The 12,468-nt window shown below is 42.2% G+C and overlaps 1 protein-coding gene across 2 annotated transcripts in view; it reads right to left on the reverse strand.

The window, feature by feature from the left end:
* tmeff2a (transmembrane protein with EGF-like and two follistatin-like domains 2a) overlaps positions 1–12,468 on the reverse strand; it is a 110,453-nt gene that overhangs the window by 67,470 nt on the left and 30,515 nt on the right. For both annotated transcript variants that reach the window (XM_023423205.2, XM_023423204.2), the window contains exon 3: positions 1,906–2,035. In XM_023423205.2, the coding sequence (XP_023278973.1) occupies positions 1,906–2,035 (130 nt within the window). The remainder of the gene's footprint in view (positions 1–1,905; positions 2,036–12,468) is intronic.

A 12,468-nucleotide genomic window follows, 5' to 3' on the forward strand; every position in this document is an offset into this window, starting at 1 on the left:
TTGCCTCTGTGTTTTATTACAGCAAAGTTATTATCCTGCTTGTACCGTTGCGACTTGTCTGCCATAAAGAAACAATAATAATAACTTAAATAAACGTCATCATATTTTGAAGCACAAAAAGTAAACTGATGGGACAACATTACACCAGAGTGTCCAGATTTAACCGAAAACCGACCACCATCAGCCGAGTCAAAGCTATTTCTGCTACCTACTTAATATCGCTCATGTCAGTTAATTTGGTTAATACTTTCCCCCGATGAGTGTGTTCGTGAATTGTCCCCTTAAAGAAAACACTATGTCATGTCCAGTCACGTAACAACAACTAACATAAGTCCTTGTTCGCTCAAAGCAAAGCTGGCGATATGGATGACAGGAGAGCAAACACTGAGCCTCAGGCTACATCCACATAAACACGCAGTTAAAAAGACCTACCTGTAAATCTAGCGTTCACACCACTCTGGAGCTGTCAAAGCCCTTAAAACTTTAGTTTGAAAACCTGTGTTGTAGTCTGGATGGGCAGAAACTGAGACTTTTGGAAACAACGACGCAGACACCCACCTCGCCTCCTGATTGTGTGTCTTATCGGTCATGACCAAAGTCATGCTGACCACCAGCGACCAAAGGTAACAACGACAACTTGTTTTAATCACTTGGAACACAATATGATGTGCAATCAAAGTAAAAGGTTGTAATATAATTGTGATATTGATTTGAAGTCATATAGTTCAGCCCTACAACCAGCACTGCGGCTAGCATGGCTAAAAATGTATCTTGAAGCTGCAGATTTACTCCAGTTCAATGAAACTCAACAAACTAATCAGCTTTTATCAAATAGGAAATATTCAATTTGACTGTTTATCAAATAAAGTCGTCACAATGAGTAATTAAATCTCCTGTACTGTTTGTGAATATAAAGCAATGAGCCCATCGTTTCTAAATATATTCTTTGCCTTCGAGTATTTAGTCGTACAGTACCTGAAAAAATGCATATAGGCCTATGTTCCCTTTACAGCATTAATGGAAGGACTCTAAAATATATACAGTATATCTACACAAACCAGGAAAAAAATGAAATGGCCATCAAGATGATGTGTGATTTAGTCATTCAATTTTCTGCTTTGTTGAGCATGCCCCCTGGCAACAGTGTTACAGTAACTACCTGTGACAATGTGGCACAAGCAGAATTATTTACATTTCATGCCTTTTGACATTATTTAAACATTACATAACGGAAAGGTCACAGCTGTCACACCTCCTTCTACTCTCAGCTTAACACGTAGAATTTAACATTAAAAACTATAATTAACTTGGTTAACACTCACTGAACAGGCCTTTTGCCCGAACGCCATCTTCCCTTCACTTTCTTGTGTTTGCTATGATGAAATCTTCATCTGCTCAGTGAGAACGCTTGTCACTGTCATTGTAGTCGAGCTTGTTACATTAAACTTTGGAAAATTACATCAGTCCGTAATCCCCTGGCAATTTTTTCATCATACCTTTAATTCCTTTGAAGTAATGCATCACTCTAATTAATCACTGAATCACAGCCACTACAACCATCTGCATATATTGATGATTATAATATTTGGGCCTGAAACTTGTACCGCTCTATATGCAATGTAGCAACTGGATTAGTTTTACATTTCTACCACCATAGCTCTACATTTGCATTGTGCCCTTTGCTTGCTTGATATCTGCGCAGCAAATGTGTGTGTTACCTCTATTATTAGCAGCTCTATGGTCTGAGTACTTTATATTCACACACAAGTCTGTTTGTATATGTGGTCAGTGTGTACTGCTCCTCTGTGTGTGTGTGTGTGTGTGTGTGTGTGTGTGTGTGTGTGTGTGAGTGTGAGTGTTTGCTTGTGTATATCTGTGTAGGCGCTATAATGTAAATGTACCCACCAGCAGGACAGGCCCCCTCTGACATAATAAGCACTTCAGACTGTTGCTTGCAGGCATCCCTGCGCAGGAAACACTCGTTCTGGTAGTTCTGATTGTTGGAGCCACACACTGGGGCATAGTCATTGTTGCACTGCAGAGAGAAGAGGAGGAGAAAAAAAAAAAAGGAGAAACGGGTAAGTAAAGAAGCAGAAAAAAGAGAGAAGCCATATTAAGGTCATCTAAAAAACAAAAACAAATGGAGGCAATTGTCTTGATAGGTTAAGTACTTCCTAACTATGTAATCATATGCTGTATGTGAGGCCGTGTTAAGGGTCAACTCCATTTCATTAATGCCACTTTACCAAACAAATGTGAAGCACTGATCATTGTCAGAGTTTTTCTATCCAATTTCTCCAGTCACACAACAGTAGGCTTTTCAAATGTAACAGAAAACAAAAACAAACAGATCTACTCATCTATAAATATAATCAACAATTAATAAATATGCACAGTGTACATTTGAAATGGAAAATCAAAATGAAAATACAACAACTTGAAACACACACTGCCTGTTCCAACCTGAAATGACCCATTTATGTAGATGACACTGTTTAAATTCATCAAGCGTCCATTTGCTTTGCTTTGCCACTTTAATTTGTATTTGTCAAATGGTGTGGTGCGAAAACAGAAATAAAAGACAAATTCTAAATTGTAAATGGTTTGATCTTTAAAAATAAATAAATCTCAAGTCAATACAACAGCTGCAAAGAAATGATTAATCGGATGAGAGTCAGGTTGATGTATGTTTGTTTCTCCTCTGACGCCATAAGCTGCTTAACATTTGGTTTGTTTTTTTGTGGACAACGTATTTATTTTTTGAACAGAACTTGGCGAAGCAGTTGGAAGGAAGAACAGTTTCGGGGCTATAACTTACTCAATGATTCATCAGGTTTTAAGTTGTTAATAAAATCAGCAATCACCGTAGAAATATAAACATGTAGCAGTTCAGAGACAGGACACATTATTGTATTCAAACGGATCACACATGTAGGAGTTTGACAGATTGGGGATTTACAAATTTATAGAGGTTGTATATTTGTTTATCGCTGGCCACATCCACATCCAGTTTTATAAAGAACATTTGAGTGCATGTCATGTCAGCATATTGTATTAAATTATCAAATAGAAAAATATAATCACAATCAGATTATTTCACAAGACATTTCTGTTTCACTTTTTTCAAGGTTCAAAGTGTCTTTATTGTCCCTCACAGGGAAATTGATTTGCAGCCAGGCTATTCAAACACACACAAACGAAGATACACATGGCACAACAGTTACGGACATCAGCAGACAGTATGGCATGATGGCCAGAGTACGAGTTCATTCATCAAGGTCATGTAAGCAGTCTGTGCAAATAAGTTATCTCCAGACAACAGTAAAATATTATCTGCCATTTAACCACTGAATGGCAGCGGGAACAAAGGAAAACTCTTATCTCTCGGTTCTCTGACGACCTGAGGGTAACAGTTCAAGCTCTGTCCGAAGAGGCTGATCTTGGCTCTCCAGAAGGGAAGAAGCCGGGGCTCGACTCCTCTCTGAAATCATCCTAACCACTTTGAGGAGGCTACTATAAAAGAGAGTCATCATCTCAGAGGAGACACTAAAAGAGCACATCTTCCTCAGGAAAATAGTCTCTGTCTCAGTCTGATTTAAAGTGGGCGGGGCTCAGGTGGGAAAAGGCGATGCCACATACGTCAATGCACCAGTCAGGATCCAGCAGTGTTTGAACCATGTTCACACAGTCCTGATGATGCAGCACTGTGAGTCTTAAACCCTTTATAAACGAAACCTACAGGTGTTATTTTTAGATAAAAAAAAAACAAAAAAACAATGGAACAATAAAAAAAATTGGAACAAAGAATTTCTCTTTGTAATGGGTCATATTCACACTGCATATATAGTCTGACAAATGACAAGCATCTGCTGTTGCTCACCTCTGTTGTTGCTCCACTGGAGCAGTAGGAGGTTAAGTGACTTGCTCAAGGGCACTGAGCAAAATAGCTGCTAAGGTATGGGAGAACATTACTCATTCATTTCCCCACATGGTTTGTTGGCTACCGAGTAACCCGAGATTTTTCAGATGACTGATGGCAGCACAGTGCCTGGTCTTAGTTTTCATTTTTTTTGAGCTGTGGAGGAGAGATATTCATTTGATTTGATATTGATTTGCCCGTGCTACACCGCAGGAATAACAAATGTGATTAATCAATTGAGAAAAATCTCCCCTCTATTCCCTGGAAAGAAGGAATGGCTTTCAGAGGTTTCAGAGAAACTGTTGCTCTGTAGTCACAGCCCGTAACCTGATTAAATTTTAAAGTGCTGAAAACTGGGCAATGTGTGAAAATGTGTTCCTGCTGGGTGTGACATCACGAGGACAAGGGGCTTGCTTGAGAGTCCCTGCAGGAAACGAGGCTAAGGAGCTCACGGCTCTTTGTCTCCACTTATGTTCCCCTTGAAATCTCTAATGGACTGAACTGGAATCAGTTCTCTCTGGGCCAGATCGCTCAAATGGCTCTTACAAAAGAAGGTGTGTATAGACGCGCAGTAACACATATACAAGTGTGTGTATGCGTACAGGCACTAGACACTTCAAGTATAACAGCAGTGGCAGCCGGACCTTGATGATTTACTTTTAAATATTTGAAATCAGTTAATTATTAAGAATGAAAGTGTCATGAAATTAACCATAGAGTCTATTTTGTCTTCACACTAATTCAACACTACTGCTGATCCCACCTCCATCTAATACATGCCAACAGGTGCTGAAAACAGAAGACTAAATCATATAGAACAGTGGGATTCAAAAGTGATTGGATGAGCTGCCAATCAAGTATTGGCACAAGGAATGCTGTCCCTGTTTTTTATCTCTTGTGCTATCAATAACTGTCAGTTCTGGTTAGAGATTTAGAGAGTTTTAGCCGCTCTGTTCCACTCTTTTAGCAAGTGTTACATTTGGTCAAATATGTGTGTAATCAACACAAGGTGGACACATGACGGTGCTGTTGATTTTATTCAACTTCCTCCTCTTTGCATGTAGTTGTAGTAGGGCAGCCTCATTAGCGCAATATTAGCCTTTGCCAGCTCCACTGATCCAGTTCAGTGATAACGTGACAGGCGACAAGTTGTTCTGAAAGGTAGCATGGGAAAGACGAGGAGGATAAAACATAAAGCAAATTTATGATTTATGATATTGGGCTATTTAAGTAAAATTCCCATTCAAGTGAATGGTAAAGTATATATAGTATAGTCTCCAGTTTAAAGGTCCCATATAGTATAATGGTAGCTTTCCATGTGTGTAAAGCAGGTCTAGGTTCTATATTAATACTGTGAAAGTATCAAAGTGCTCAGTCCACAGAGAAATGCACACAGCCTGTATTCACAAACTGAGTCTTAACACCAGCCATCAGGACTTCTGTAACTTTGTGATGTCACAACTATGAAGTCCCCCGCTCTCAGCCATGCCCCGAGCCCCTCCCACCTGGACCCACCATTCAAAATGGTTAAATAATTCTTAAACTTCATAATTTTGACACACAACCACCATCCACTTCAAAGACAGTCTGTTTTGTCAGTGTTAATGTTCGTTAACGTCTTCTTCTTTAACAAATAAACGTAACTTTGATGGCAACTGTAAACCTTCATCTTCATCCAAAGCTGGCACAAACTGTGTAAGAGAGAAGGTTTACAGTGTAAGTGATCATAGAGAGTAAGAGGAGCCCAAACTAACCAGCTGAGACTCAACCAGGCTGCGTTCTCCTCGGTCCTTAGCAGATGCTGGCTGTTGTTGTTCAGCAACCCAAAGGGGACAAACAAGGAGAGACTGAGAAGCGTGTAGGGAGTTTTTTAAGAAAAGGAACAGACTACTAACACCAGTGTGAACACACATTATTTTCATACTGTACTGCATTTTCAAATTCCGTTGTCTGACACGCTCACTCAAGGAGAAGTGCAAAAGTAACCACGCCATCGATTCAGGAGCCCCAGAGCATCACAACAATCAAGTGTGAACACTGCTTTTAAATAGCTGACGGGAAAAAGATGTCAGAATATACACAAAAGGAGTAGGAGGAGTATAGGAGGGAAAGAGAAACTGCACACTGGCTCTTGATCAAAGGGATTGAGATGCAGGAAGGAAAGAAGCTGTCGCGAATACGAGAGGCAAAAATGAGTGAAATTGGGCTAAGGGGGGGAAGAAGTCGGTGGAAATAGATGAGAGTGAGACAGCAGGAGACTGAGGGGTAATGAAAGTGAAAGAAAATACAGAAGTGAAGATGCAGACGGCCAGAGAGAGAGAAAGAGAGAAAGAGAGAGAGAGAGAGAGAGAGAGAGACGAAGCCCTGGCTCAACAAACTTGGCACGATAAAAAAGAATCACAGCGCCTGAAGAAAACGAGGCACAGAGGGAAAAAAAAAAGAACATCATAAAATAAAAAAGAAAAAGAAAAAGAAGAAGAAATGGGGACACAGACAGAGAGAGGGAGAGGGATAGAAAATCCCCTCAAAGGAGAGTGGGAGAGAATGAAAAAATGGCAACCCCACAAAGGCGCTTGGAATAGCTTACCGCAGGGCCCGTGCTTTTTTGCCATCCTCTATCCTTCCCCTCTGTCTCCCGCCCTCACTCTTACACTCTCTCTCCCATCTGGCTGAGGCTGTTCTTAACCTGGGGACTCTCACTTTATGCCAGGCAGTGATGCAACTGAAGAGAAAGCTGCCCGGCAGAACCCTGCGGGTGTCTTTTAAGAGTGCCTTCTTTTCCGCAAAAAACTCCCCAACCCCATCGCTTGATCTTCCCCCAGTATTTGGCTTCCCCCACTTTTTCAGAAGAGGAGAGGAGAGGAGTGATGAGAGGATGGAGGATTTAAAACCTCCCTTCTCCCTAAGAGGAGGTGCGAGATGGAGGATGCAGCTGTGTACAAATGACAGTCTCGTACAGAAATCCTGTGTCTTACGGGCTTGTTAAAGCATGTTGGGTGCGTCGCTTTCATATTTTAGGCGTGTTGCAGAAGTGTTATGGGACGGAAATAGATCGCCAAACATAAAGTAAGGCAGTCGGAAAGACATGAAACATTGCATGTCTTCATCTAGACTGAATCTTTCAACTGATCTTCAACCAGACTTGTTGGAAAAAACACTGACATTTATCTGCCAACTTCTTACTTATTCATCTGGGACTTCTTCTTGACGTGACAGTGAGGAATAGAATGAGCTGAGATTTTTCAAAACGACTCAAATTTCTCACATGGCACATGACCATAATAGAGACAAAGGTGTTCTTGTTATAGCCTTTGTCAGGGCGCCGCAGCTTTGATCCTTGAGTTTCTTGATAACTGGCAGCGTGTGATGTCGGCAGTCTTGCAAATATAAGCTTTGTCAGCTGTTGCACTTTACTGTAAGTCGGCCCAGATGACTGTCAGCTAAATGTAAATGGAAAAAGACAAAAGATGCCAAAACAATTCTGAGATATGTTTTTAAAAGATAAAGGGCCATTTGAAGAAGGATTTTTGGAGGAGGAAAAATATGAAGTGGGCATGTTAATGAGAAGGGGGGAATGAGACAGAAGGTGAGAAAATTTGATCCTCCACAGTCCTCTGCAGACAGGGAAGAGGGGGTATTGGCCAGTGCCATATGGCACAGCCTTATGTGCCCGCTGGCTCAGGATCTGCAGAAGTCGCAGACATTGCCCCACACCTCTACTGTGACAAAACCTGGACGGTCGCGTGACGTCTCGACCAACAACACAGCGACAGCAGAGGCGTCGACGGTCCTGTGTGTGTGTGTGTGTGTGTGTGTGTGTGTGTGTGTGTGTGTGTGTGTGTGTGTGTGTGTGTGTTCTTATTTTGTGACTGGAGTTGAAATGAAGAAGAGAATGCATCCATATCCATGCAGGTCAACCTGAGTGCACTTGATCATACATTTCTTCAAATGTAGTCATTCGCATTCCTTCTTCATCACACAGTTAAGCCCGTTTCTATTTTTCTTCTGTGTCGTTTAATATCCCTTCCCACCCAGTCTGTTTTTTGTCATTAGAAATACAGTTTCCACAAAGCTCCTGCAGGGGCTGCTGTGGGTCTGCCTACCCTCAACTCTCTTCATTCAAGTTGCAAAAGCTAAGATGTGGGACTGCAGCCAGGACCTGTTGTCTCCCTACCTGCCTGGGATCGGTGCATTACACACACACACACACACACACACACACACACACACACACACACACACACACGAAGCAACCGACGCATGCACCGTGAGAGCACTTTGAACAAAAAAAAAGGTATCCGCGCCTTACCAGGTCACAACACACAACAACCTAGCAAAACAAGCATAACCATCATCATTCATTCTGTGCATCTATAGCAGCTCCCAGAGCTGACTCCACCAAGCGTCCAGCATAACTGCCGACTGACAGGGGAGGAACAAAGACAGGTGGTGGGAGGAGGCGGGGAGAAGAGGAGTAGTGGGAATGTAGAGTGAAAAAGCAGGTATGGAGGAGGAGGAGGGTGTGAGGAAAAGAGAGGAGGTAAAGAACAGAGAGGAAAAGAAATGGAGGAAGACCAGCAGTGTAAAGGGGTAGAGGAGAGAAGAAGGATGAGATTGAAAAGGTGAAAAAGTAAAAGCAATGGGGTGGACGCATGAAAGGACGGTAGCAATGACAGGAATGAAGGATCGTGGAGGACACTGTGGGGGAGTGGTGAGGGATATGCTCAACATATAACTGCACGAGAGGAAACCATACGAGTGGGAGACAAAGGAGAGGAGCGATGCGAAGTGAAGGCGGGCGCACGCGTCAGTGCGTGACCGTGTAGTGGAGGGAAGGAGCGTGCCAATCTGAGGGGTAGAGCTCTGGGAAATGTAGTGGGAGCAAACATGACAAGATATGAGCATCAATAAGTGAAAAAATGAATAACTCACCAGCTCCTCCTCCACCCAAAACCACGCCATCTCCACATATGAACAACTGATCATCAGCAAGAATTAGTCAGAGCTCGCAGTGAGGTATGTGTGGACAGGAGGTGTTATTCAGAGGTGACAGTTACAATGTACGAAAGTAAAATTTAGAAAGGAATATTACTTTCTTTTTGTTTTTTTTGGCTTGGCCTTATAAAACTTTTTCGTTTTAAATAATGCGCTCCTTAATATTTAAAAATTCATCCTGGTGTGATTCATGTTTTGATGCAATGTGAAAATTGGAACTGTAAGTCACTAACAACTAAAGCTTGAAAAGCAATCTTTAAAGTGAAAAAGTGTGTGTGTGTGTGTGTGTGCGCGTGTGTGCGTGTGTGTGCGTGTATTTGTGCGTGTGTGTGCTTGGAAAGCTGATAAATATGCAGCTCCCTGACAGCAGCATTTTAATTTGAGGCAGTTTGATAACCAAGTGGAACTTCACTCACTTTGTCGGTCTTGTATCGTCTCGCGCTTTACTGCCTTCGATTCATTTCGACGACACTGTGGCTTGCTCTGAAATCTCTTTGCAATACACTGGTATTGATAAACAGTAAAACAAGTACATTAAAGTTCATACAGTCACATTCCCCTCCCTCTCTCGCTCTCTCTCTCTCTCTCTCTCAATCTCTCTCCGATGACACTGTTAAAGCTCATTGATCTGATATGAACCAAAATATTGCAGTCATCATTGTGGTGGAATCAAATAGTGAGAGAAGATACTCTCTGCTTTTATTAGAAGTTTCCAGACTTCTCCTTAATAAAAGCAGGAAGTATCTTTATAAAATCACAACACAGACAGCATTACAAATAAAATGCATGCAAAAAAAGTCTGAATGTGGTCAGGCATGTTGTCTTGATATTTAAGAGGCTAAAGACAAGAGATGAGTTTTAAAGATATCAGCAGAGAGGGAGGATCTAATTGTTAGTGGAGAACTATTCCACAGGAACAGCTGAAAATGTTCATTCACCTTTGATTTTTAACGAGAATCGTGTGGAATGGAGAGCAGTGATTGGTCAGCAGATGTGAGGGGTCTGCAGGTTGAATAGAGGACAAGCCGTTCAGAGACGAAGCCTGGTGTCAGTCCATGCAGGGCTTTTTAAAAACAAATAAAAGAATCCCAAAAAATCAATTCTGCACTTCGCCGGTAACCAGTGAAGAGAGGCCAGTACTGGGGAGTTGCGCTCTCTCTTACCACCATCGCACCAGTGAGGAGTCTCGCGACTGCACTTGTGAACCAGCTGCAGGCGAGATGTAGGCCTGACTGACTTGACTCCTACACGGGGAGATCTGCGCTAGTCGAGGTGAATGGAAATAAAAGCGTGAATGCAGTCTCCAAATCTAAAACAGACAGGAATGATTTTAATTCTGCAAGTGATCTGAGGTGGAAGAAGCCAGCGCTAACAACTGAGTTGATTTGTTTATCCAGTTTTTCAAAGATAAAGCAGAGGCACAGGGCAGTTACCTGTGCATGCAGTAAATGATTAGAGGAGAGCTCCTGGAATATGAGATCCGTGCTGATGGGGCATTTTGAACATTCAACTGGACTTTCTAACACGCAGCTGTGAGCTCAGCTACCTCAAGTCTTAATTATCGTAGGTAGCGAGTAAGCATGAAACGTTGTAGAGAGACAGGAGTGCATTTGATGGTTCTGCAGTGTGCCTTCTCTTTGTTTGGCATCTCTTTGTGATTTTTTTCATGTCTCTTTGTGGTCATTTTGCAACTCATTGTTGTCTTTTCATTGACTTTCCAACAAGAAATGTTAATACTCTCTTCATAAAGACATTCTGGTAAAAATCCAACCAAGAGACTAATAAGCCAATCACCTCGCCTTCTGACTCTGATGATGGGGACAGCAAAGGAGGGCTAATCAGATTTCTAGCCCCGCCCCTGATTTAGGGATCATCATGTTCAGCTTGTGGCACTGTGGGCAGCTCTTTGTTTCCTGTTTTTTGGCCTGTATTTTTTTGCATTTTGGCAAAGTTGCATGGTGAGAATTCATGCTGAATTAGCTGTTAGCTGTTATGGACTGCCCTGTACCCATGGATGTACTGACAACTATCACCGGATCAGTTTTAATACTGAGGGAAACCTTACCAAACATGAGACAACATCTGGACTCACAAGGAGCTTCTTTTTATTTGATTTCCAAGCATATTTATAGATATTTATCAGCAATGACAGCGTGATTTTTGCTTTGGCTGTTAAGGGTTAATGGATACTAGATAATAGGATACTTTTGACAGACCAGCAGGTGATGGCAACAAAGTAGGTGTTTGCAATAAGCTTCCTAAGCTCCTCATGGGAGGCGCTTTCCCCTCAGCTGGGAGTCCCTGCAGACTGACGGTCCCTTCGATGTGGCCTCAGTCTTCCTCCTGGGTCTGATGTCAGGTTAATGGCCTTTAAATACCTTCAAAGGGAGGAACCCATGGGGTACAATTTTACCAAGTGCCACAACTGCTTGAGGCAATGTTTGTCACTGCAGAGGAGTGCATTTCAGAGTCCTCTCAAGATCCCTGGGCTCCTTATAGTCGGTGAAACCTTTTTTCAGATGAGGTGATTAACTTTGCATGTCGAGTGTCTGTAAACAACCTTCTTCCTATAAGGTATCCACATTACTGCAGTCACTGATCTAGCTGGCATTTAATCCCATGATCTATTTTACTGCCATTATAACAGCAACACATACTCTACTGTTTCTGCCTTGGCTTGGTGACTACAGTTGGCTTGCGATGCATTGTGTACTTATTGTATGATGTTTTCGTGTGACAACAAAACACTGTTTTCTTCCCTGCTTGCAGACTTAAAGGAAGTTCAGTGAACAATGAGCAGGTATACCTCCCTCTCAATGCAGCAACATACTGACAGAGATTTTTTTTTGTCAGGGACAATAGAGATAAAGACTGCTCCAAATGCAACGGCCATATACAGTAGGTGGTTTGTCCCTACCCTCTGATACAACCCATAGGAGTGTGTCCTGAAATAGTGCCCCTACAGCGGCGTACTGGAGCTTCAGGTACATGACTAGTCTCTGGCCACTCCATCCTTTTAAAGAGAGTGGGCATTTATTCTTCTAATATTACAGCTATACACATCATGCATAGCATCAAGTGGTTCTACATTAAAACCAATGTAACAACGCTGATTATATGTTTTCTTTTCCTACAAGCACAGTTTGCCAGGTTTGGAGCTGGTTTAAGTGAAGACCAAACACAAGCACCGGCAGATTGGTGCACCCGCAACAATCTGCATCTACAAAGCACTTCACCAAGACAGCAACTGCTTTACTTGTCCTCTTCCTGAGCTTTGCGCTAATTACAGGGAAACTCAGCAGCAGCACAATATGGCAGAAACCAACTTCCGTGGCTAATTTTCAGTGCACAGATACATAAGGATGAGTGCCTAATCCCCTAGAGCCCTGTTAGAGGTTTCAGTCTGTGATCATTAGACATAAAGCCCTACAGTACATAAAGATCACTGATATTCATGGGTGGAGTTTGAAGGCACAGCTGCGTTGGAAGAGTGTCCAATTCAATGACACTGGGTAACACCAGACACCTACAGACACCCCCCCCTCCCCACCCCA

Source organism: Seriola lalandi, unplaced genomic scaffold (assembly GCF_002814215.2).
Source record: "Seriola lalandi dorsalis isolate HSWRI2012SDOR001 ecotype SW California unplaced genomic scaffold, Sedor1 jcf7180002054689, whole genome shotgun sequence".
Classification (NCBI taxonomy): Eukaryota; Metazoa; Chordata; class Actinopteri; order Carangiformes; family Carangidae; genus Seriola; species Seriola lalandi.